General features: G+C 39.3%; 2 protein-coding genes across 3 annotated transcripts in view; one reads left to right on the forward strand and one right to left on the reverse strand.

The window, feature by feature from the left end:
- Nucleotides 1–23,865, forward strand: part of LOC133517387 (fatty acid synthase-like) — a 34,656-nt gene extending 10,791 nt beyond the window's left edge. The window contains exons 5-20 of the mRNA XM_061850688.1: nucleotides 2,147–2,771; nucleotides 3,400–3,593; nucleotides 4,836–5,064; nucleotides 5,612–5,862; nucleotides 6,650–6,877; nucleotides 7,217–8,054; nucleotides 8,380–8,477; nucleotides 9,023–9,214; nucleotides 9,934–10,326; nucleotides 11,031–11,240; nucleotides 12,015–12,757; nucleotides 13,215–13,354; nucleotides 14,637–14,757; nucleotides 20,359–20,558; nucleotides 21,254–21,655; nucleotides 22,456–23,865. Of these exons, the coding sequence (XP_061706672.1) occupies nucleotides 2,147–2,771; nucleotides 3,400–3,593; nucleotides 4,836–5,064; nucleotides 5,612–5,862; nucleotides 6,650–6,877; nucleotides 7,217–8,054; nucleotides 8,380–8,477; nucleotides 9,023–9,214; nucleotides 9,934–10,326; nucleotides 11,031–11,240; nucleotides 12,015–12,757; nucleotides 13,215–13,354; nucleotides 14,637–14,757; nucleotides 20,359–20,558; nucleotides 21,254–21,655; nucleotides 22,456–22,646 (5,055 nt within the window). The 3' untranslated portion in view covers nucleotides 22,647–23,865. The remainder of the gene's footprint in view (nucleotides 1–2,146; nucleotides 2,772–3,399; nucleotides 3,594–4,835; nucleotides 5,065–5,611; nucleotides 5,863–6,649; nucleotides 6,878–7,216; nucleotides 8,055–8,379; nucleotides 8,478–9,022; nucleotides 9,215–9,933; nucleotides 10,327–11,030; nucleotides 11,241–12,014; nucleotides 12,758–13,214; nucleotides 13,355–14,636; nucleotides 14,758–20,358; nucleotides 20,559–21,253; nucleotides 21,656–22,455) is intronic.
- LOC133517388 (protein O-mannosyl-transferase TMTC1-like) overlaps nucleotides 1–27,340 on the reverse strand; it is a 385,685-nt gene that overhangs the window by 318,487 nt on the left and 39,858 nt on the right. The window lies entirely within an intron of this gene.

Consider the following 27,340-nt stretch of genomic DNA (forward strand, 5'->3'; position numbering starts at 1 on the left):
ACTTTGGTCCCTTGGGAGAGAAGGGCAAGTGCCTGTTGTGGGACGCCACGTGCGTCAGCACTTTTGCCGCCTCGCACCTCAGCCGTACGGTGCATACAGCGGGGGCCGCTGCGGAATGTGCTGCAGCGAGAAAGCACGACAAATATTCGGCCCTACTTAATAATTATTACTTTATCCCCTTGGCTTGTGAGACGACAGGGTGCTGGGGGGTGGAAGCTATGGATTTTATAAGGGAGATAGGGCGGCGAGCTAGGGAGAGGGGGTGTGATGCCCGCGTGGGTTCTTTCCTGGCGCAAAGGCTATCCATCGCAATTCAACGCGGTAACGCAGCGAGTCTGATGGGCACATTTGCGCCGGGAAAAACTCGCGGGGGCCTCTTTGAGTAGTTTGTTAGTTTAGTTTAGCTTAAGCTTAATTTGTAATGAATGACATAATTATCTATTGACGTAATACGAGTGTATTGTTGACTATTGTAATCCTTGAATAAATTAATACATTTAGTTCTTTAAACTTTACGTTGTATATTGTTACTCTGCATACCATAGTAGTATTATTTTAGTATAACATAGGCAGTGATATGGCCGAGGGATTTGACGAGCAAAATTTCTAACAGAAATATATTTTCAGAGTAAGTTGAGATAAAATGTAAAAACCCGCGTTATGGTTATCCAAATAGTGATTTGATGAAACTAGTGTTCACTAGTACCACTAATATTTGTAAATAATTAGAAACTGAAGGACTTGATATGCCCACATATTCGTCGGGCAAACTCGCAAATCTCTTATCTGCTCCAAAGGAGTTAAGAGGTTTGCGACTTGAGGTATTTTTGTCTAAAGTTGCAAATCCTAATATCCTTGAAATGAAGTTAAGAAGTTCGCGATTTCAGCCGACATGTATTTAACCCTCCTTGCGCAATACAATAAACAAAAAGTACTTAATGTAAATAGATTATCAATGCATATTAAATTCACGTGACAAAAACAATGTTCATGCGTGAACAAGTTCGTATCCATATATTTACATATATAACCTCTGATTTAATGTCCTCGTCTAGCTAAATTACATTGATAGTACAATAACTATGAATTAAAAATTATGATTTATATTTTACATAATAAATATAGTGAGTTTTCCACTTTCCTTTTATTTCTAAGCATAGATCGTGGTATCGCTTGCAGACGTTTCTGCTTGACACATTATAAATTTATCAGCCCATTACAGAGAAAAGTGGATGACCGGGCTAGAATGCCTTTCCATCAAAACGTATTAACATTATAATAGTACATTGTGATACAAGTGTGCTAAGTTGGTCATTACACACGAGGCGACATTGTGCGCGCGAGCTGGAAGCGAGCGACATTTCCACATTTCATTCTAGCCACATTTAAATCTAAGATATTGCCGAAACAAAAATAATAATTATATATTTGTATTAGTATTTATTTGTAAAATTGTAAATAATGTACATATAGTAGTTAATTGTTCTATAAGCCTTACAAATTTAATGTTATAAAATGTAATGTCCCATTCCCATAGTTCTTGTGTCGTTCCCAATATCATACATGGACAACGCTATGTACTCCATAATTGTCTTATTATATCAGGTGAAGTACTTTAAGATTATTGTGATGTAACATATGTAATATATACGTTGTGGTTGTACTTAATAAATGAAATAACAATAAGAAAGCCGATAGGTGTAATGACCAATGCACACGCGTTTCATACGACGTTCTTCAACACACTTGCGAGTAAAAAGAAGAAACCTTCATATTAATCAATATTGGCGGCGGGGCTCCGGCGCCCGCCAGTCCGCATTTTCAAATCTACTCCCAAATTAAGAAGGCTCCGTTTCGATACATATCATTAGCAATCAGTTACCTTCTTAACTTAGTCGGATAATATAATGAAAAATCACGAGTGTTATAATATACTGAAAAACCAAAAATCGGTGGAATAAAAACGCCGATTTGAGCAAGTGTGTTGAAAAGAATATTTTAGAACACATTAAAAGACATAGCTTTAATCTAGATCCAATTGTGTAAAAATATTTTCCATAATGTTAATATTCAGAGAGGAAAAGGGGGACTACGTTTGCATTGAGAAACGGTCGTCCACTCTCCTCTTAATGGGTATTGCTTTCAGGTGGTTGACAAGAACACGTCATGGCAGGGTGGAGTGGTATCAGTAAATTCCTCCGGCTTCGGCGGCGCCAACGCCCACGTGATCCTCGAAGGGGGGCGCGGGGACCGATCCCCACCCGCCAAGTACGCTGCCCCTCGCCTTATCCTCGCTTCAGGCCGTACAGACGAAGCTGTTGAGAAACTCCTCAAACTCGCAGCTGAGAATCCTCAGGATGGGGAGTTGCATGCTTTGATAGACGCAGTTCACGCTCACGCGATCCCTAACCATCCTCGGCGTGGTTACGCCATCCTGAGTGCGAATGCTCCTATAATAGAGGTGATGGATAGTGAGAATGAGCATCGGCCTATCTGGTTTGTGTTTAGTGGAATGGGCTCGCAATGGGCTGGTATGGCGCGTGACCTACTCCGTTTACCAGTTTTCGCTGCAAGCATCGAGCGTTCAGCGGCAGCTCTCAAACCTTACATGGATCTTAAGCATGTCATATCGGAGGCGTCGCCTGAAGAGTTTAAGAATTTGATAAACAGTGTAGTGTCTATCGTAGCCGTGCAGGTGGCGCTGGCTGATGTGTTGAGGGAGCTTGGAGTGCATCCGGACGGCATCATTGGACATTCTCTTGGAGAAACTGGTCAGTTGCACACTAGTGTTAATTAAGAAACTGTATAATTCCGAATGTTGGGAAGGTCTATGATTTTATCCAGTCTATATCGGACTATACTCTAAGGGGTGGCTGGTACTGATTCAACGTTAACATATTGTCTACCAGCGAACTGCTTGTAGGCGCTTTTCGCTGCAAAGCGGATAAAACATGCTATCAGCTACGACACTAGCACATAGCTTGCGCTGGCAGCGAATGTGTTAACTGTAGAATTACAACTTTTGACTTAAACCTCATAATTATATTTTGACCTGTGTCTTTTAGCTTCTCACTTTGAATTTGACGTTTGACTTTTAATTCGTGATGTCGACTTCGTATTTTTCTTGAGTATAACTATCTGGCCAATTTGAATGAAATCATTCATAAATTGTCCATGCAAATTTGAACCTGATGGTACACTTGACATCAATACAATATTTGAATGATGCCAGTTACTTATTATTGCGCTAATACATGAACGGATAATTCCGAGCGAAATGAACGCGCGAATGATAAAACTAACTGAAATAATTTAGCCATTGTTTTAATGTCAAGTGTGCGTTTTTGAAGTAGTGCAAATTGTATTCCAAAAAACTCTGTTCTCATGATCATTTTTTAGGCTGCGGTTACGTGGATGGAACTTTAACGACGGAGCAAACAGTACTGTCCGCGTACTGGCGCGCGCGTTGCACCATAGAGGCAAACCTACCGTCTGGAGCAATGGCGGCCGTTGGTCTGTCTTGGGAGGAGACCAAGAAGCGATGCCCTGAAGACATTGACATTGCGTGTCACAACGGTCCTGAGAGCGTTACGGTAAGAAATCATACAAGTGCGACCACTGCAAAAACATACTAAGGTGATCACTGAAAGAATTGCCATGGCAGGCCCATGCATAGGCCGTGAAGTGATAAGGACATCGACTTTGCGTGTCACGATGGTTCTGAAAGCGTTAAGAAATCATGCTAGTGCGACCGCTGCAAAACTATAGGTAGTACTATTGTAAAAAACTACTAAGGCGATCACTGTAAGAACAGTGCCATGGCCGTTGGTCTGTCATGAGAAGAGGTCGCAAAGTGATTCCCTGAGATCATTGACATTGCTGGTAACAACAGTTCTGGAAGCGTTACGGTAAGAAATCTTACTTGTGCGATCGCAGTAAAACTATACGAAGGCGATCACTGCAAGAAGGGTGCCATGGCTCTCACAGGCCACAAGGCTATTCCCAGGTAACGGCCTGGGTGAGATAAAAGGGTGAGAAACTATATTATTGGAACCATACTAATGCGACCACTGCAAGATATATACGACGACAGCGCTAGGACAAGAAGGCCATACTCGGGAACGCCATGTTTTAAACATTTGCCCATATGATTAGCCTTCATGAGTAAGTAATATATTACTTACTGTACAAAACTACCATGATGTATAGTCAGCAAAGTAGTGAATCATACTACGCGTCAAAAATATCTTCCATTCTCTAATAGCTAAAAAAAGATATTTATAAATAATTCTACGTACAGAAATATCCGAAATATGTCCATTGTGATGGATACTTTTGAACGCGAACCGTAGAGATATTTGGAAAAGTATTCCAGGTTGGCAGATTCTTTTGGTGCGTTGTTTTTGTTGATGTTAACTGTAATGTTCACAATATCCATTTTATGTAATTGAAAAAAAGCGCTTGTGGCCTAGCGGTAAGAGCGCCCGACTTTTCATCCAGAGGTCCTAGGTTCAAACACCGGCTTTTACTAATGAGTTTTTCGGAATTTATGACCGAATATTATTTCATATAGTTAGCAGTCACTTTTAGATTAAAGAAAACATTGTGAGGAAACCGGACTAATCCCAATAAGGTCTAGTTTACCCTCTGGGTTAAAAATTCAGATGGCAGTCGCGTTCGCAAAAACTAGTGGCATCGTCAATCCTGGGAATTAATTTAAGTTTTCAAGCGGACCCCAAGCTACCATGACCCGTGGCAAAAAATCCGGGACAACGCAAGGAAGATAATGAGGTCCTTACCTATACTATTTTAGTAAAAGAACGTTTTTTTAACAGATCTCAGGACCAAAAGCGGCCGTGGAGAAGTTCGTACAGCAGCTCGCAGCAGATGACGTATTCGTACGAATAGTGGACTCCACCGGTGTGGCCTTCCACAGCAGAAGCATCGCTAGTGTCGCTCCGCAGCTAAGGAAACGTTTGCAGGAGATCATACCTCACCCCAAGCCGAGGAGCCCACATTGGCTGTCTTCGTCTATACCGCAAGACAAGTGGGACTCTGACTTGGGTAAGTGACATTTGCTGTTCCAATAAAATTGATGTTTCTACTCGGACTTTTCGTTGATCTTGAAGGTCAGAGTCCGCTTTGGCAACCTAATTTTTGTGCTCCGATCAGAGTCCATGGCCATTTGTACTTACGACCGTAATTTCCATTTTCCTTTCTGAAATTAACGTGACAGAAAATATTTTACGCAATTTGATATATATGAACCACAGGCCTTCGTTTGAATTTTCCAATGTTTTTGAAATATTATGAGTTTTCAAACTAATTCCAAACTAATTTTATAATTAGTCACAGTACAGTAAAGCAAACAAAAGGGCATAGCTATGGTTAAAATTCAATGAATATTCTAAAAATATTTTACATAAAGTTAATATCCAGGGAGGAAAATTGGGACTATTTATATGGAGAAGCGGTGGTCTACTATCCTCTTTAACTTAGGTACCAACTATCAGGTTATTCGTCTATCTCGTTTGTCTCCTATGTCATAAAAGAAGTTTTGAAAGTTATCTTCGTTTCGACACAAAAATAATGAGGAATGTAAATTTTGCAGCCCGCTTAAGCAGCGCGGATTACATCGTGAACAACCAGCTCTCCCCCGTTCGCTTCGCCAGCGTCCTGGATCTTATCCCGCCGCGAGCAATACTCATTGAGTTGGCACCTCATGCATTACTACAAGCAGTGTTGAAACGAGCGCTGCCTGAAGCGGTACATGTCCCGCTTGTGAGGAAAGATGCCCCTGATGCTTTGGTACATTTGTTGGCAGCTGTGGGGAAAATTTATGCAGCAGGCGCGCAACCTCAGGTAAGTGAAGGGACCACAGGTATATTGCAGTCAATTATTCAGATGTGGGTCCACGACTGCTCTGCGCTTATTAAAGGTTATATAGGAGCGAGAAAGCGAAAGTGATTCATGCTGTTGCTAATAAACGTCGTTTTTTGTGAGAATGCTGTACAAATACTCGTTGACAAAAACTGAAAAATAGCTGAGCTGATCCGACGATGAATACCGAAGACATTAAACGAGCAACCTTGTTGAGTTCTGGGTCCATTAGTACGAGCCCCGTTGCATACATAATGTTCTCGTCTAATCATATGGAATTTTCTCAGATTCTCCGATTGGTATAAAAATAATATAATATATAAAATAGCCTAATTGTTTCCCACTGCTGGGCAAAGGGCTTCCCTTTCTTCCGCCACTCGATTTGGTGCATGCTCTTTACAGTCGCTATGAAATACGTCAAGGTCGTCCCTCCTCCTCTTTTTGACTGCCATTGCCACGGATAACCTCCTAATGTAGCCAACCGATCCGGTGTCCAGCCCAATCCCACTCGAATTTGGCATTTGGCCTTAACACCCACATCTATGTAATTTAATTATTTGATCAAAATTAACTAACCATTACTATTACTAGATCAACTTGATCTACTAGTATATTTTTTTTCATTGTTAAAAATGATAATTAAAATGAAAATATATTTGTTTTTCACTTGACGAACTCCACTGCATCATCAAAAACTTCTCAATAAGTACTAGATACAGATCACTATTGAAAGAAAACTACAATAAAAAGAATTCACATATTCTGCCAGGTATCCCGTCTCTACCCTCCTGTATCCTGGCCCGTATCTCGCGGCACACCCGGACTCGCGTCGCACATCAGTTGGGACCACTCCATCGAATGGAGCGTTGTCGATCCCACTACCGCCGCCCGCACTGGTGAGAACATCATCGAATATGACCTGACGAAGCCTGAGGAAGAGTTTATTGCCGGCCACAATATTGAAGGGAGGGTGTTGTTCCCTGCTACTGGATATCTCGTGAGTTTTATGCTAATAGTTTATACGGTGTCTCTTTCTGTATGGATCAAATAGCAATACGAGTAAATTATTCAGTTTCGCTGAACATACTAACCATAATAGTCTTCTTTGACCATCGGTGGCCCTTTTACGTTTGTTTGTAACATGTTAACGAATAAGTACCCTTAAGGTCTTCATTGGAATTCGTTTCATCCACTGATTGACAAGCCTGTTATTATTTCGGGGATTAGTTAATAAAGTAAAAAAAAATCTTTTAAGCGTTTGATCCGTACTGAATACGACACCTAATAGAACTTGGCCTTTGCAAACGTGATTCACTGACTGATTTTTGTTAAATAGACGCTGATATGGCGCACAATCGCAAAGATGAATAATCAAGATATCGAGCAGTCAGCAGTCGTACTTGAGAACGTAAACATCCGACGCGCAACCATAATGTCTCGCGAAGCACCTGTGCGTTTTCTTGTTTCACTCCTAGATGGCACTGGAGACTTCCAAATCAGTGAAGGTGGTGAAGTGGTAGTCAGCGGTACAGCACGGCTTACTTCTAACGCTTCCACTGAGCGCTTATCCGCTAACGCTTTAGCTGAGGGCGAAGAAATGGACATTTCTCAGGAACTTTCACTGGATCCTGAAGACATTTATAAAGATTTACGCCTCCGTGGTTATCATTATAAAGGAATATTCCGTGGAATTAAGAGCTCTGATGCTCGTGGACTTAAAGGCTTGCTCAATTGGGAAGACAATTGGATATCGTTTATGGATACAGCGTTACAGTTTGGCCTGATCGGAGCGGATACGCGTGATTTATATTTGCCGGCTCGTATAGAGAGAGTAGTTATTGACCCAGCAGCACAGCGTAAAGAAGTAGCCTCGGCTACAGATGGAGCTTTACCTGTAAAACGCTATCCAAGTATTGGAGTCATTGTGGCTGGTGGTGTAGAATTCAGAGGTTTGACAACTACGTTGGCACCGCGTCGTATCAACATCCAAGCACCGCCCAAGCTTGAAAAATTTGTGTTTCTACCTTTCGACGGTGTGTTTGAGGACAAAAGGCATGCACTGACTGCTGCAGTACAGTTGGTGATTGAGAACTTTGGAGTGCAGCAATTCAAGATTGCGGAAGCGGCATTGAAGCGGCCCGTGGAAGCGCTACTGTTGCCTCAAGTGGTGCAAGGTAACTAAAAACCTCAATATTTAACTACTTGGTTGATTATCCTGCTTAAATTAAAACCTGACATGCACCACTTTCTAATTTTAATAAACGGAAACGCATTGTCAGGGCCCCGAGCAAGGGACAAATTTCGTTAGTCATAGCTTCCCGATTCCCGGGCGATATCTGGCTAAATGGTCAAGTGAAATGTGCAAGGAAGCCTTGTGAAGAGCAGCTGCTTTGCTTAATCACTTTACGAGTTACGCTCGGAAACAATACTAATTTACCTACTTATTTTGTAAATGTACTTACTCAATATATCTGCTCTACTAACATCGTGCGTTTATAGATTTTCAAGGAGAGCCTGCGGTCCGCGTGAGTGCCACGCTCGCGGCCGGGGTCGACGCGTCACGCTACAGCGCTGTTACGAGTTCACTGGGAGTTAGGGTGAGCTTTCTCTTATTAACGTAATTTACGCTGGACAGAAACCAGTGGAGGCGGATTATCCACTCCCAATTCAACCCTGACCACGATTCTCAGACATGAGGAACTGATCCCAATCATAGAGAAGGGACTTCAACATTTCTTCGTCTGGAATCATGGATGTGGCAATCATATCATTAAATGGTCGGTAGGTCATGTCATGATATCATGAAAAAGCCAAACCTATCCTAACCATATTATGAAGTGATCAATTCTAAAATTGTATTTCATTAAATTATCAAAATCTTTGTATAATATGCCACGCCATATATAATTATGTTTTTATTTTATTTTAAAGGGTATATTTCATAGTTAGTCACAATATACCTTTGAATTTTCCCTCGGAAAGCATTATTTAGTAATAACCAACTGCTGATGAAGACCACAAAGTGGTAGTACTTTAAACTGCTTTGTGCATTCGATGATTTTTTATTAAAAAATATTTCACTCTAATTTTTGTTTAATTATTTAACGAGACATTCAAAATCGTAATATTATCAAAATTCCAGGTAACTGACAGAGAAGCGTCAGACGGCGGGCTAGAGAAAGAATGTCATCTAGTGATGGGTGCTGATGTATTATCACGGCCTGAGGTGTTATGCCCGTTGGTTGCAGCAAGCGTCGGGTTCATACTGCTCGAGGAAGAAGTGCACTTGGTTGACAAATGCGATAAAACGATGGTGGAAAATGGCTTATCGCTGGTACGTTTTACAAGCTTTTATTTAACTTGCCTGTTATTATATACGTAATAAAACTCGCCTAGAAATTAAAGCTGAACCCTGCACCTGAAGCTTGTCACTTTACAAGGACAAAATGTGAAAGTACCACTATACACGTTATAAGTGTTTTCATTGGAATTTGAAGTTACCAAGTCTGTGCATGGTATGTCTGAAGTGTTTCGATAGACGTTCGATATTTGAAATTTGATGAAAGGTTGGCAGACAAATTTACTCTGCCAAGACAAAAAACTTTTGATCCTTCACCGCGTGTTCTTTATTCTTTATTTCATTGTAGTCGTGTTCATAATACAGTAAGGTGTTACAAGCATATAAATCGGTAGGTACATGACACCCTGTAAACATAACACACAAAGACTAAAAAATGTATCCATTAACTATACATATTATGCTCTATATCTTTAGATATTGAAATAAAAGTAAACAAACAATTTGTACATTTGCGTGTAGTTATAACATTTATTGGTTAACCGACCAAATACAAAACCGCCTGGATCTGTTACTAAACGACCTGAATTTGACCTACATTATTTGATTATGTAATGTTTTCATCTACGCTTAACCTGCTTAAGGAGCCACTTGAGGGTAGATTTTGTTTACTTTTATTTAAATACCTAAATATACAGAGAGGTGTTTTAAAGCAGGTCCACTACTTATTATTAAAACGTACGATATTGCTGCAGGTATCACGTGCCCGAACCGGGTCACGAGAGTACATCCTCCTGCGTCGCACTACAACTTTGCCTTCGACAAGAATAATACTAGAAGCACGAAACGACGACTTCTCCTGGGTGGACACACTAAAAGACGCCATGAAGCGCGTCCAAACTGAAGACTCGCGTGTATATGTGTGGTCAAGCGATCACGATTCTGGAGTTCTTGGTTTAGGGACATGTTTAAGACGCGAGCCTGGAGGTGATAAAATACGCTTTTATTATATGCCTGGGGGTCATAGTTTTGATCCTGATGTGTATAGAGAGCAGGTGGAGAAAGATTTGACCTTCAACGTGCTGAAGGACAACGTTTGGGGAACATTTCGTCATCTGCCGCTGGATATTGCTGGCACTTGCAAGAAGGTGATATTCCCTTTACAAAAACTTTACATTTACATATTATACATTATAATATTATGAGAAATGTTATTTTTGCGAATCACAAGCAATTTCGTTCATAATAGGAACTTCTTCCTATTATGAACGAAATTGCTTGTGAAATTGCTTCCTATTATGAAAGAAACTTCTTTCTCAAGATTTATACCATTCTTTTATAATTTTTATCTGACTTTGATAATGATTCCATTTCCGTCATTCGAAGTCAATAGGGGATATTATGCAAAACTGCGTAGAGGGCGCCATTACTACATTCTAAGGGCTCACGAAACACGAAAATCGAAATTTCGTTATCTGTCTCTTTGTCACTCTTGTATATTCGAGCGATAAAGAGGCCAGACAACGAAATTTCGATTTTCGCGTTTCGCGGTAGGCTTCTGTAAGCAAACCGCTTTGATGCATGAATACCATAGTAAAACTTCTCAAAAAACTGTTTAAGGCATAGAATGTATAAGATACTCTATGGTTTATGTAATGTGATAGTGCTGCTCTCTGGCGGCAGAACATGGTAGTAATATTCCCTAGTGAAAAGTCCATTCGGACCAAAAATTTTTGGAATTTGAGGACTTTTATTTCTCTCATTGGTTGATTTTGAGTAGAAATAATATAAAAATGTGGTGTGCACAACTTTAAATTAAGTGGCTTATCTAAATCACTAAGTTTACCTACAGGTTGAGCATGCATACGTGGACGCGATAACCAGAGGCGATCTGTCCTCGCTCCGCTGGATCGAAAGCGACCTGCGTCACGCATCGTTAACGCCCCGGCGCCCGAGCACAGACCTGTGCACTGTTTACTACGCGTCACTCAACTTCAGAGATGTGATGAATGCCACTGGCAAGTTGTCGTCCATGGCAACAATCGGGACGCTGGCTAAAATGGTACAGTTATTTATTTTAAACTACATTTCACATAGCATAAGGTAGACAATTATAAGGCCAAACAGATTAAATAGCAAGTGTTTCCATTTCTCAGTCATATATTTGTCTATCTTTATAGAAGAAAAATAATCGAAATATTGGACCCAACTATATGACTACAGGCGCGCCTGTGTGTGGTGACAGCGACATTATCTTAAATACTCTATCCACAGTTTACCCTACCCTATAGTGAAGCCTACTTACTTAAGTATACTTGTATACTTAAGTAAGTAGGCTTAGCACGAGAGCGCTGCGACAGCATCTGGCCGCGACTACCAGGGACAGGTTGTAGTCTAAAATTAATACAGTTAGAAAACGTCGGATAATCTATCCTGGGGGCGTGATACAGTCGCGGCGTTCCTGTGCTAAGTCTACTGATTAACTACTTAAACAGGTGATGGATTATTTAAGATATGTCACTGTCACTGTCACTATACTCAGGCGCTCCTGGTGTCATTTAGAATTTCAGTTGTGTCTAATATTTCGACCTGTCCTCGTGTAAAAAGATTCTACATAAATATTTTAGTGACATAGAAGTAGCATAAAATCCTGTAGGATGCAATTTGGTAGTGAAAAGGATATTGGAAGTAAAGTTAAGAGGCCAAGGATTTTATAAGCAAAATGACACCTATGTGTAGCGATGCTGTTACTAAGCGCTTCATGATACGGTGTTTGTGTAATCTGTGCGTCTGTAACTGGCCTAACTTACTTTGATTAACGCCATTTACTTTACAGGAAAACTCTATCCTTGGCTTAGAGTTCAGTGGCCTTTCTTCCACTGGAAAACGCGTGATGGGCATAGTGACCCGTGGTCTAGCGACGTCAGTGATGGCCGATACAAGCTTCCTGTGGGAAGTGCCAAATCACTGGTCTTTGGAAGAAGCGGCGACCGTGCCAATAGCTTACGCGACGGCGTATTACGCGCTGGTCGTGCGTGGTCATATGCGGCGGGGCGAAGCAGTGTTAATACATGCGGGTGCTGGAGGAGTAGGGCAAGCGGCTATTACTGTAGCTCTTAACGCTGGATGCACTGTATTTACAACCGTGGGTTCTCCAGCTAAGCGTGCCTTTCTACGTGAGCGCTTTCCGCAACTCTTAAACGCTAACATCGGGAATTCACGTGACTGCTCTTTTGAACAACTAGTGCAGCGTCGAACGCAAGGACGCGGTGTTGATCTTGTTCTCAACTCGCTTGCTGGTGACCAGCTTCAAGCCTCACTCCGCTGTCTTGGAGAGCGAGGACGCTTCCTCGAAATTGGAAAAGTCGATCTTATCGCCAACTCAGCCCTAGGCTTAAGCTTGCTGCTTAAAAACACTTCGGTACAAGGCATATTGCTAGATGCGTTGTTCCCATTGCCAGCTGATGACCCTGAGAAGGTGGAAGTGGTACGATGCGTGGCCGAGGGCATAGCCGCTGGCGTTGTGCGTCCGCTACCGACCACTGCTTTTGGAGAGGACCAACTCGAGCAGGCTTTCCGGTAAGATCATAAACACTGAGTATACTCGAGCAAGCGATGGCCAATGATAAAGGTCTTTAAGAGATACCGATTTGACCCCCATGTCTTCAGCAAAATTAATGATTTCGGAAAAAAAACATCAAAATAGCATTAAAACAGTGTTCAGTCAACTCTGGTTTAATACCTATGAAGTAGATTCTGATCTGATATTGTTCATTATTGTTACAGAATATTCGACTTCATTGATACTTTTTTTAATATCATGTTACAGGGTTCACAAAGAATATAAAATCGATTATCTTTCATAAACCATAAATGTTTCCTAAAAGAAGGTTAAATGGGTAGCTCTTGGGTTTCATGGCCAGAGCGTTAAGCTCCTCTATTTCTTCGGCTTTCGTTTGATCCATTATGAATGCAACTTCGTATTTTATATAGGTATTCCTCATCTTACCCCTTCTAACGTAATTTTGTCGCTCAGGTACATGGCTACAGGCAAACACATCGGCAAGGTGCTGATCCGTGTGCGTGATGAAGAAGCGAACGTGGAACAGCCGTCACGGCTGATACCCGCCTTGCCGCGGACCTACATGCATCCTGGAAAGAGCTACGTTCTCGTCGGTCAGTGCGAATACTGCTGATTTTTTACACGATAGGAAGCAAACGATCAGACACTTCGCCTGATGTGACATCCGCAACACCAGAAGGATTGTAAGTGCGTTGCCAGCTAGAGATGGGAGTACGCTCTTTTCTTGAAAATTTTAAGGCCGTATCGATCCGGAAATATCGCAGGGGACAGTTTATTCCGCAGGTAAATTTTTCCTTCTCTTAGTCTTAATAATGTCTTATTCGTTTTTCGTTCAAGTTTGACCACAGAAGATATTTATAACGATAAATAAGATAACTTGTGACAAATACAGAATTATATGAAATAAGAAATAAACGAAAAACCAATGATAGGCCAGGCACCGAATTCTTAAAAAAATTATAGAGGCAAATGCTTGAAACACAATTTATGACTACGTAACTTTGTTTGGACTAGGTAGGAGGTGAACATCAAAAGTCCCAGGCCCCAGCCCTTGAGCCAGAGAGAGAAGGCTTTGAAGGTCCCATCTTTCGGTTTTTCGATTATATTTCTGAAACTATGCGTCACGAAATCACTTCAAGGGTACTCCCCTGAGGCGATTTCGTTGACATTGGGTATAGAAATAGTTTGAGTCCCGGGACATGGCATAGAATAGGTTTTTATAACCAAAATCATTGTTTGAGGGTGTGAAATGTGTATGGAAGTTTGTTTGTTTATTTATATATTTATTTACACAAGGAATTACAACAGCTATAAAAATACATTAAACTTTTTAGATAGTAGTAGTTTTAGGTAATAGTTGTTGAAGGTAGATATTAAGATAAAATTGAGGCTTCCATAAAAACTTTTAAGAGAGGATATCTCGAAAGCTATTTAATATATCGAAGAAATTGACTAAATTAAAATTGTAGCTTTAATTATCTTTCGTTGTGTGTAAGTATTAGTCATGTCGCTAAGACGCAAAGTTTTCAAGATATAAGTGAAAAATTTACAAATGGAACATTCAAACTCCCCCTCCCACCCCCGGTTCTAGATCTACGGCCGGGAACTTTTGATATGTTCGCCTCCCAACTAGTCCAAACAAAGAGTCAAAAATTGTGTTCCAAGCATTTTCTTCTATACCTTCTTGTTGCTTAGCCTATGAGAAGAATTATGATGATATAATTAGAGCTACATATTAATGTCCTTTTCTTCTCATTATACTGAATGCTACTGAATATTACCTATATAGTGTAATAGCTTGTAATTTGCATCTAGTAGTTATGTCTATTAACCTATGCATTCCGAATAAAATTAAATAAAATTATTGTTCTGCAGGTGGTTTAGGTGGCTTCGGTTTAGAGCTAGGCAACTGGCTGGTCCGCCGTGGAGCGCGCACGTTGGTGTTTAATTCGCGCAGCGGCGTACGGACCGGTTATCAGGCTTTATGTATCCGCAGGTAAGCTTTTTTTTTTCATAGCGTGTGATAAGGCCACTCCAGACTAGCAAATTTTGAGCGTCAATGTAGTCAGCGCTATGAAAAATGGCATCGCTGCGCACTTGCGCCAACGTTTTGTCGAGCAGCAGCCTTAGAGTTGACTAGACGCCTACGCTCGGAAGACGCTAGTTTGGGGTGGCCCATTGTCTCCCACTACAGGGCAAAAGCCCTCGTGGCCTCGATTCTTGTATATGTTCCGTCAGCAGTAGTAGTAGTTGAGGGGGTCTGTGTATAGATATGATCAATAAATAAATAAATAAATAAATTATAGGACATTATTACACGACTTAGTCCCACAGTAAGCTCAATAAGGCTTGTGTTGAGGGTACTTAGACAACGATCTATATAATATATACCTAAATATTTATAAATACCGTAAAACTACCCAACTATAGTCCAATACTGCAACTATGGTCCACAAGTTCAAAAATTAAGTATCTATACCAATGTTCCTTTTGGTTTACTCCTAGTTTTACCTTCCATTTATAAACATACTTTGCCTTAGAACTACAAAAATATAGTAAAATACACACCTGAACGAGAAAAATTGAGTTTATTTGTGGACCATAGTTGGGAGCTTTGGACTATAGTTGGATGGTTTTACGGTACTTAAATACATAGAAAACACCCATGACTCAGGAACAAATATCCATTGCTCATCACACGAATACATGTCCTTACCAGGATTTGAATCCGGGACCATCAGCTTAGTAGGCAGGGTCACTACCTACTAGGCCAAACCGGTCGTCAAATCAATATACTTAGACTATCAAAATGTAGGTACCTTATAAAATAATAATGTATCAACTGAGATAAACTCGATAAACTCCGTTTGGAAGTAGCGGTACCTCCCAGCACAAGTATTAGTACGGTCGCCAAATCTCAAAAGCCCTCTAGAAACACGATTTAATTGACTCGGCTCGGCCTTACCCACAACCGGTATCAATGTGTTCGGACAGTTCTCCTGATCACCGTACATGCGGTAGTAAAGCGGAAAAATGGTGGAGGGGATAGTAATGACGTCACAAAGATGGCGGCCGGACCTATTCTTTTTGGCGGTGTATCTCGAAAACCACTTAACCGATTTTAATCATCGAGGTGTCAAATAATAGCTTATATTATGGAGATTATTTCCTTTTCTACAAACATTTACGTGAAACCTATAGGAAAAAAAATAATCACAAAAAACAGTTTTTTTATAAAATTATTATTTTTTATTTCGTAAAAATCTCCGTAAATATTAGCATTTCGCAAATTTTGTTTAATATAAAACATATTGCTTCATTATCAAGGAATATAATGAGCCTTAAAACATACAGATCGAGTAATAAACAATGAAGCTACACTCATTTATTTGCGCATGGGTAACGATAACTGGCTTTTACCGGTCGAAACTGTGGTGACTGTTACGATACGTATTGAATGGAATTTATAGAGTATCGGTTTTAATTACTGAAATTATAATTAAAATTATAAAAACCAGACACAATAATGTTACCTTACTTCGACGTTTAGTCTCTTTTTTCGTCTTAATCATAGGTAGGTACATATTTCTTTTTACTTAAAAATTTTATACTCAGCTCGGCCTTACCCACAACCGGTATCAATGTGTTCGGGCGTTTCTCCTGATCACCGTACATGCGGTAGTAAAGCGGAAAAATGGTGGGAGGGGATAGTAATGACGTCACAAAGATGGCGTCCGGACCTATTCTTTTTGGCGGTGTATCTCGAAAACCACTTAACCGATTGTATTCATCGAGGTGTCAACTAATAGCTTATATTATGGAGATTATTTCCTTTTTACAAACATTTACGTGAAACCTATAGGAAAATAATAATCACAAAAAACATTTTTTTTATACATTTGGTTGGTAGGTTTGTCTTATGTTTTAAAGCAGTAAAATCTTTCAAGTCGAAACACAGTATAAATATACATTTTGTTGTCTAATCTAAAAGTATGATGTTCATTGTTTAAGACTGATTAGTGATTACTGAATTAAATAACATGCTATTTGTTATTTTTGTTTTATTTTTTAAATCAGGTATTAATTTATTCACTATGTATCACTATACAGGCAAAATGATTAGATTAGATTTTTTTATTTCTTAAAGAAAAAGACACAGTATTTTACACAAAAGGATAAAACAAAGGCTTTCACTAAAAGATCGTCAACTTAACATTAAAACAAAAAATATAAAATTAATAAATAAAGAAATGTCACGACAAAAAAGAAAATGTCAATGTATACATAGCTAGGGACAACCTAGGTATTGTCGAAATGTCAAAAAGAATTAAAAAAACAAACATATTTACAAAAACACTAAGTTATAAATAACTTTATCTGTAAAATAATTTAAATGAAACATATAATGAAAATATATTATATGTCAACGATCTTAATTGCTAAAAATATTAATACAATGTCAATTCATATTAAATTAAATTAAATGTCACAGTTATAAAATAGGTTCATAAATAAATTTTAAATAAATACATAATAAATTATTTTTCGCTATAGTCTTTAACGGAATATAGCGACAATGTGTATCATAGTTGGTCTGTAAGTACTTACTACTTGTGTCGAATATAGGTATAAGATGAAATTTTAACCACCAGCCATACTCTGCGCAGTGACTTTACAGGTCATACTGAACAACTTTTATTATGGGACCAATGCCGAATCACGCAAGAAAATTTGGATCTGGAATGACACCCACTGGCTGTGCCCTACCACACAAAGCGAGATGACATTCACAATGCCCATACCTCTCTTTTGGACGTAGTTTAAGGACGTACCCGGGTCCATGACGCATGCTCGCCACACCGCTGCTTAAAATAAGCTGACGCACCGTAAATTGAACTGCGTAAAAATCGCAAAAAATATTACACGGAGATCTTATGGCAGACACCGTACCGGTGACGTAAAAGACGCAACTGTTTTGCGAACAAAAAAGATTCGCGTGAAGCACGTCACTGCGATTCCGTACCGTCACCGTTTTTTAAACAGCGGTGTGGGGAGCATGCGTCAAAAACGGTACGCATACGACGCGTCACTGCGATTCCGTATCGTGACCGTTTTTTTAAGCTGCGGTCTGGTCGCACCTTGTATTGTATTGTATTCGGGCGATTTTTCCGCAACTCGACGACTTGCGCCTATTTTGCGTGATATGTTAGGGGTGGGCTAGTCCTGCCAGCCCAGCTCCTCGAGGAATCCTATCAAACCTTTGATGTTGAGTAGGACCTCGGGGAGGTCTCTCGGAGATCCGAGATGTTTAGCCCTGTATGGAGTCACTCCGCTGCATTCCAGCACCACGTGAGAGGCTGTTTCTTCTGTCTCCATGCAACCTCGGCACAGGGGACTGTCTGTGACACCTGTTGTGAAAAGATGTTTGTTAAATAGTCCATGACCTGTTATGACACTGGTTACCATACTCAGTCGGACCTTCCCTAGTTGCAGGAGCGCCCTTGTGAGTTTTCCGTTGATGCCAGGCATGGCTTCTTTTGCCTGTCTGCATCCAGTTTGGTTCAGCCAGTGTTCTGTGTGTAGTTTCCCTGTACGTGCCAGCAGCATTGAGCGTACCTTGCTAAATGGTATCGGAAGAATCGGTTCCGGACCAATCGCCCCCGCATTCGATCCTTGCCTGGCAAGCTCGTCCGCAGCATCGTTACCTCGGGATCCACTGTGTCCCTTTATCCATTGTAGGGTGATCTTGTTATTATGACATACCTCCATTAGTCGTTCGTGGCATTCGTGTATAAGTTTGGATGTAACTATATGGCTATTTAGAGCCATTAAGACTGCTCTACTGTCGGAGAGTATGCGGATGGAGGATCCTACTACCTTCCTTGCAGTGATGGCAGCCGCCGCGTTTATGATGCCCATGCACTCAGCTTGGAATACCGAGTTATGGGCTCCTAGCGGAGTGGTGATCGACATGTTCAGGTCTTCTGAGAAGGTTCCAGAGCCCGATCCGCTGTCTGTTTTGGACCCATCAGTGAAGATTCTCAGCTCCCGGGGATTGAGTCCTTCATGATTGTCGTCCTCATATAACTGTATTTTGTACCTTTTATCGAAGATAGCTTGTTTGTGAATCCGGTCCGTGCCTGACCTAAGCACTGGAAATTCATCATACACCTTTTCCAGGCATTTTGTGTGAAGAGCTCCTGTGATGTTAGACCGTATCTTGAGGGTTCGCAACCTTACCGCTGAGAGACTGGCCTCTTGCTGTATGTGTAGGTGCAGCGGTGGAAGGTTTAGCATGACCTCCATGGCTGCAGTCGGGGTAGACCTCGTGCAGCCAGTGGTGGCCGCGCATGCGAGCCTTTGAAGTCTTTGTAGTTTGTCTCGTACGTTGCCTAGGTTTGTTCTTGGCCACCAAACCAGAGCACCGTAACAGAGTAAGGGGCGGATTATCGTCTTATAGAGCCAGAGGGTAATTTTCGGGTTGAGTCCCCACCTCTTACCAATCATCCTTCTGCACTGCCAGAAGACAACTCCCGCCTTGTCTATCCGTTTGTTGATGTGGTTGTTCCAATTGAGTTTATTGTCGAGAGTTAGTCCTAAGTACTTAACTTCATCGGACAGCTGTAGCTCAGTTTGGAAAAGTGTTGGTCTGGTAAAGTTGGTCGCACCTTTATATGGGACAGTCAAATTTTTTTTCGCGATTTCGGAATTGGTCCCATAGTAAAAGTTGTTAAGTATAACCTATAAAGTCGCTGCGCAGAGTATGACTGGTGGTTAAAAGTTCACCCTGTATAAAATTTTTAAGTAAAAAGAAATATGTACCTACCTATGATTAAGACGAAAAAAGAGACAACGTCGAAGTAAGGTAACATTTTTGTGTCTGGTTTTTATAATTTTAATTTCAGTAATTAAAACCGATACTCTATAAATTCCATTCAATACGTATCGTAACAGTCACCACAGTTTCGACCGGTAAAAGCCAGTTATCGTTACCCATGCGCAAATAAATGAGTGTAGCTTCATTGTTTATTACTCGATCTGTATGTTTTAAGGCTCATTATATTCCTTGATAATGAAGCAATATGTTTTATATTAAACAAAATTTGCGAAATGCTAATATTTACGGAGATTTTTACGAAATAAAAAATTATAAATTTATAAAAAAACTGTTTTTTGTGATTATTTTTTTTTCCTATAGGTTTCACGTAAATGTTTGTAGAAAAGGAAATAATCTCCATAATATAAGCTATTATTTGACACCTCGATGATTAAAATCGGTTAAGTGGTTTTGAGATACACCGCCAAAAAGAATAGGTCCGGCCGCCATCTTTGTGACGTCATTACTATCCCCTCCACCATTTTTCCGCTTTACTACCGCATGTACGATGATCAGGAGAACTGTCCGAACACATTGATACCGGTTGTGGGTAAGGCCGAGCTGAGTCAATTAAATCTGGCCTCGGAGCGGCTTGGCGACCGTACTATATTGCTATACTTACCAGGAGCTATCCATTACCAATATTGTTTAAATCCCACTAGAAGAAGAAGATTAATTGTTACTTGACTAAATCCCCTGATATCTGATGTATGTTTACAGATGGTCTTCATCAGGAGTCCACATATTAGTTTCATCAAAAGACACCACGACGGCTGCAGGTGCGCGCGCGCTGCTGGAGCAGGCGGCGGCGCTGGCCCCTGTTGGTGCCATTTTCAACCTTGCTGCCGTGTTGAGAGATGCGTTTTTCGAGAATCAGACCCCGGAAGCCTTCCAAGCTGTCGCTAAGCCAAAGATTGAAGGTACGTTTGATGATCTTGTGTGTTTTGTGAGATAACTCTGTAAATGGCGATTATCTGTTGGTAAAAACCTTATGTACCTACAGTCACGTCTGAAAATATAGATACGGACAAAGTTCCAAAAATATGTATACACTACCTTAATATATGGATAATAAGGTCGTGTATACATATCATTGGCACTTTGTTTGTATCGATATTTTCAGAAGTGACTGTACCTGAGAACACCCGAAGTAAATTCAGTTGGTGTTGAATAACTTCTTATTTATTGGGTGTCAATGTAGGGAAGTTCCAAATAATTGACCCTGATACTGTAACAATGTGACTAGCTACAGCAATACCTATGTATTCTGCTAATCAAAACGTTTATATACTTCTTACTAATTAAGTAAGTAAATATCCTTTATTGCACCAACAATTATACATTTTACATACATGTAAAACTACTAATGAATTTTAAAGGAAAATAGAACCAGGTAACAACAGGCGGTCTTATCGCTAAAAAGCGATCTCTTCCAGACAACCTTTAGGTAGCAGGAAATTTAGAACTCATACAAAAGTCAACAGGTAGTGCAAGGAGCTAAATATGGAGACTATTAAACACAAACACACATACTACTAATTCGAAACGTTTAATATAAAAGACGCAAAGCTCTTGAATATTTGAATAAATCAAGATAACTACTTTCTTTGTACAGCGACCCGCGCTTTGGACATCGCATCACGCGAGCTAGCACCAGAACTGGAGCATTTCGTCATATTCTCTTCTGTATCATGTGGACGCGGCAACGTTGGTCAGACCAACTATGGTTTAGCAAACAGCGCTATGGAGCGCTTATGCGAGCAGCGAAGAGCTGACAAACTCCCTGGATTGGCTGTTCAATGGGGCGCTATTGGGGACGTAGGGCTAGTAGCAGCGATGGCTGAAGATGCGGTAGTTGGCGGTACCGCGCCGCAGCGTATAACGTCTTGTCTGCAGACGCTGGACGTGGTGCTGGGACTGCCACACGCGGTGGTGGCGTCGATGGTGTTAGCGGATGAGCAGAGGCCGCAGGAAAAACCGGCGCAAGACCTGGCGCAAGCTGTTGCGAAAGTTTTAGGTAACAAGGTTTTTTGTATAATTTACAACTTCTATATCTCCGTTAACGTTTTTCAACCACAATTTTTGAACTTGGTTAAAAAAGAAAATGAGTAGTATGTATAAAAAAACAACAAGTATTTCTCAATGTGATATTTATGACCAACTGAGCTGCTGAAGCTTGCTCGACCATTGTGAGTCTTTCCATCACCGTCTTCTACCGATTTCGCTCGTAAAAATATCTACTGTAAGAGTTACTTTAACACCACACAAACCGAAAAGTGTTTACTGGCTCAAGCGAGTATCTAAAATTTCTCTAGCTAGAATCTCACTCTTGATTTTTTCCATTTAAAGGGGTAATTCTAGAAAAGTGTCTGGTACAGTCAGCATCAAAAGTAGCGGATGAAACAACGCACCAAAAGTATCTGATATTCCCTATAAATTTTCAAAATGTAGATAAATCTCTAAAATTTATGTCCTTAAGTATATCTTTTGCAGTCTAAATTGTTCTACATTTAGAACTATCACTTTTTGCTAAGCTGTTACAGAATGGTAGATACTTTTGAAGCGTTGTTTGATCCGCTACTTTTGATGCTGACTGTACGTGAGGCTTTATTTTTAACACTTCTGATAAAGCCAAGAAGCCTATATTTGCCATGATAACTTTCGATAACTTAGCTTAGATTCAAGGATATATAACACAAATTGCTGCAGGTTAGCATGGGAGCCATACGTGTCATGTTCCCAATAAAACAAACCTTTTTGTGGAATGCCACAAACTTGTTGTTTTGTTTTACTAATAACGACGATTCACCATTTCAGGCATCAGAGACGTGAAGAAGGTATCAGAAACAGCGACTCTGGTCGAGCTAGGAATTGATTCGCTCATGGGTGCAGAAATTAAGCAGACTCTAGAACGAAGCTACGACGTCGTGCTAAGTGTACAAGAAGTAAGGGATCTCACGTTCACGAAGCTAAAAAGTATGGCCGATGATGCGTCTACGACAAGTTGAAGTTAGATTAGGTTATGTTAAATTATCATACGCATCTAATCTTATTTTATTTTATCTTTTCTTATCTTATTTTATCGATTATTATCTTATGTTACCGTACCTAATCTTTTCTTATTTTATTTTATCTTATATTATGATTTCGGGGCCCTTACGGATACACTTCGACCCACCGGGATCTCATGTGCTATCGTTCTCTCAAGACCAACCTCTTACCTACCCGAGAGCTTTTCTAACCATCTACATGATTAGATTAGATTTATTTATTTCACAACATACAATTACAGTACAGTACAGTCGATTCCTTCGGCTCCAGATAGCCAGCTGGAAAGTTCTTCATTCTCAACTATTTTTTATTTAGCTTGGACCAACTCTACCCGAGTTGCATGCTACACGATTTTAAAAATATATTATAGGTATACATACTCGTAATATACTTTTACAGTACATATGGTGCTACTTTACCGCACTAATGCGAAAATTAGCATATTACGTTACTATGTCAAACATTTAATGGGCCATATGTACTGTAAAACGTTGTACGATACATGTGCGAATAGGTAATTCGCAACTCGTGTCGATTTAAAACACTCCTTTCGGTCGTGTTTTAATTTATCGCCACTCGTTTCGAATTTCCTATTTTTCGCACTTGTATCGTAATGTACTATTAAAATCATGTGGCATACAACCCACCGCTGCCAACCGCTCATGTTCCCCCTTAGAATATTTTTTTGTATTCATTGTAGGTAATCATAGATCATATATTATTTATACATGGACGGAACTGAAGTAGGTATACTAAATTACTGTGGGAACAACTTATTATGTGTGGTGAAGACAAGTTATTTTCTCATTTACATTTTACATTCTTCATTTATTTATTAAGGTGACATGTCAGGTAAATAAAATTAAGTAAATTATAGGTTTAAGGTGCGACCAGACCGCAGCTTAAAAAACGGTCACGATACGAAATCGCAGTGACGCGTCGTATGCGTACCGTTTTTGACGCATGCTCCCCACACCGCTGCTTAAAAAACGGTGACGGTACGGAATCGCAGTGACGTGTTTCACGCGAATCTTTTTTGTTCGCAAATCTTTGCGTCTTTTACGTCACCGGTGTGGTGTCTGCCATAATATCTCCGTGTAATATTTTTTGCGATTTTTACGCAGATCAATTTACGGTGCGTCAGCGTATTTTAAGCAAGTGTGGGAAAAACGGTACGCATACGACGCGTCACTGCGATTCCGTATCGTGACCGTTTTTTAAGCTGCGGTCTGGGCGCACCTTTATGTAAGTATTGTATAGTTTGGTTATATAATAATTGAATTTGTATACATTAAATGAACTGATTATATGAGAAAATCGATTCTAGTATTATATTGTTAATGTTATTGTAAAATAATGTAATAAAATCTATTTGTTTAGCAGATTTATTTAAATTGATTATGCAGTTATGAAGTAACCTATTCAATATTGTTTGTCTTGCTTCGGATGTTTTTTACTACATATCGGTTTTAACATAATTATTTTTACATGATAGAATTAAATAAATAGAATCTCGTTAATCTTAAAATAATTTTTACTTACATTTTCATGCTTTTTGAATCGTAGTTTCCAAATAAAAATGCCTGAATATCAGTCAATTCAAATCATTGCAATTCCGCTAAACTAGTGCCCGCGCCAATTTTTCCAATTTACCTAGCGGGCCATAATTTTACTTTTGCTTTTGCAAACCGTTAAGAAAATGCTTTTATAAAGCTTACACGAGTGAAAGGAGCGCAAGTCATAATATTTAAAAGCATCTTTTTACAAAAACGCTCCAAATAAATAAAAACAACTTCTTTATTTAAGTTTGCTTTCAGTTATCTCGAAAGTAGATTACATTTATTTCATCTCACTAAAATAATAAATACTGGCTTTTTACAAATTCTCGTTCTTTCATAAAAAAAGCTCAAGTTTCTTACTTAAAATGATTTAACCCTTTTAGAGTAAAACATTGAGCTTTTCTTTCACTTTGAATAGGATTTAATTCAAAGTATTTACAAAACATCTAAAGGAAACAGATGCCGATTCCGTTTTAACCACGATTTTGATCATATTTTGATATGACCTTGAATATCGCACACGCTGATTGGTGCATGCGAAGCGAAGTGAAAATCGTGGGTGAGATGCGCGCCAATCACCAAGACGATCGTCAAGTCCTGCGTATCAAAACCAGATAAATATCACTAACCATGACAAGTTGTTAATTTCGATTTTTAATTATTTTGAAATAGTCAAATTGAAAGCGTTTGTAGCAAAGTCAATAGATTTGTATATGTGCTAAGTAGGTTAAGACGCACTGCCACCCTGGAAGCGACCTTGGCTGCTTACCATGGTTATGTTAGCTCTCAACTAAGATACGGACTTCTTCTGTGGGGTAACTGTACAAACTTTGAAAGGGCATTCATAGCCCAAAAGAAATGTATGTGGTGTGGCCCCAGACGAATCTTGTAAACCCATTTTTATAAAACTAAATATATTGCCCCTGCCTTGTTTATATATTTCAGAGATTTGCGTCTTTGTTAAAAAACATATGTATCTTTTTAAGACAGCTAAAGAAGGCCTTATCCTCGAAACACTAGAAACCCCGAAAGACTGGCACACGATTATGTTCCAAGGACTTCGTTTTACGCAAATCAGTGCTATATATGTATATATTGTGTATAAATTTTTCTAACAAGTACGGAAATTCAACGGCTACCTTTTAATAGCTTCGTAAATAATGTAGCAGAACTGTTGCGGAAAAAAACAGTACTATAATGTAGGAACGTTTCTTTTAGACAACATAAATTAAAGTAAATCTAATAAAAAATTGTCATTAATTAATTATTTTATTATTTATATTTGACATTATATTTCAATTACATTTTATATAGTTATGCACTCCCTTCTTTATTTTATTATTACTTCTGATCTGAAGGCGTTGTAAATTATTTATTAAATTATGTTGTTGTTTTAGGTATGATTGTAAATAAAATTGATATTTTATAAAAAATAAATAAAAAATAAAAATAAAAAGCATTTATTTCGGACAAGATCCATATGCCTATACAAAAACACAAAACAACAAACAATCAAAATATATCCATATAAATTACAAAAAATAAAAAATATTAATTTTATTAATATTAATTATTAATATTTTATATTTAGGCTAGTTAGTAAGATTTGCATGCTGTGTATGGACGGCTAAGAGGACGGACTTTCTTGCAAATATAAAGTATCAACTACTGTAACTCCTTTTTTTCGCAAATAAATTATTATGATTTATAAAAAAATAAATTCCATAAGTAAAAATTTGAAAGGGTCCTAATTTTTATAATAATAACAGAATCGAAAAAAATCAAACCGAAATATAATTTTAATATTTAGAGAGCAAAACGGGAACTACGTCGGTCATACTGAGAGTTCCTGGATTCTTAGCCGTAACCGTAGTAGATACGAATCTTTTTTTTAGTAGATACGTAGTAGATACGAATCTTTAGTTTTACTCACGTATGCAAAAGTAGACATATGACGTCGTCCCCATTCGTCATGAGGACAACGCATTGTAAATTCTGGCGTTATAAATAAATTACAAAATCCATTAAAGTATTGTTTGGTGAACTGGTTATTCATGGCATCGAATTCATTTCTGCAGTTGCCGTTACACGATTGGTTAACTGTTATAGCAGAGAAACTCGTATCAAAGATGCCTCTTTTTAAACAAACATTCTTATAGTACTGGCAAACGGGACCGATTCAAGCCTTTTAATTTTCTATGTAGATTAGACTAATATTGTTTGGTGAACTGGTTATTCATGGCATCGACTTCATTTCTGCAGTTGCCGTTACACGATTGGTTAACCGTTATAGCAGAGAAACTCGTATCAAAGATGCCTCTTTTTAAGCAAACATTTTTATAGTACTGGCAAACGGGACCGATTCAAGCCTTTTAATTTTCTATGTAGATTAGACTAATATTGTTTGGTGAACTGGTTATTCATGGCATCGACTTCATTTCTGTAGTTGCCGTTACACGATTGGTTTACTTTTATAGCAGAGAAACTCGTATCAAAGATGCCTCTTTTTAAACAAACATTTTTATATTACTGGCAAACGGGACCGATTCAAGCCTTTTAATTTTCTATGTATATTAGTCTAATCTAAACACACACTTGAATTCTGTAGTTGTGTTTTTTCGATAAATTCTTGTTTATTTTTTTACTTTTAACAGTGAAAACCGTTTTGCCGCGTACGACCTTATAGAATAAGCTAGCGCAAAAGGAAATTCACCACGCGCGAAGTATCTATAGTAGGTATTGGGAACCAAGCAAGCGCCGCATTTTCTGATTTTATTGTTTAACAATGCGTAACCATAAAACTAAATTTGCTGCTTCCAAAGTATGGAATGACCTGCCTCCACCGCTCCGAGAGCCGATATCGTTGTTTACATACAAAAGGTTAGTACAGGCTCACCTATTGGCCAAGCAGAGCGATGAGGCATTCCCTCCCTCTTAAAGCTGACTCTCGTAAGCGTTCACAACCCACTCACATACACACACTCACACACACTTACAGAGACACACAAGCATAATCGCGAGCAATCCTAATCTCTTACTTTTTTATATTAATTATAGTTAATAGTTACCCATCTTTGTAATGCAATACACTA

The sequence above is a fragment of the Cydia pomonella genome, chromosome 4, assembly GCF_033807575.1.
Source record: "Cydia pomonella isolate Wapato2018A chromosome 4, ilCydPomo1, whole genome shotgun sequence".
NCBI classification, from domain to species: domain Eukaryota; kingdom Metazoa; phylum Arthropoda; class Insecta; order Lepidoptera; family Tortricidae; genus Cydia; species Cydia pomonella.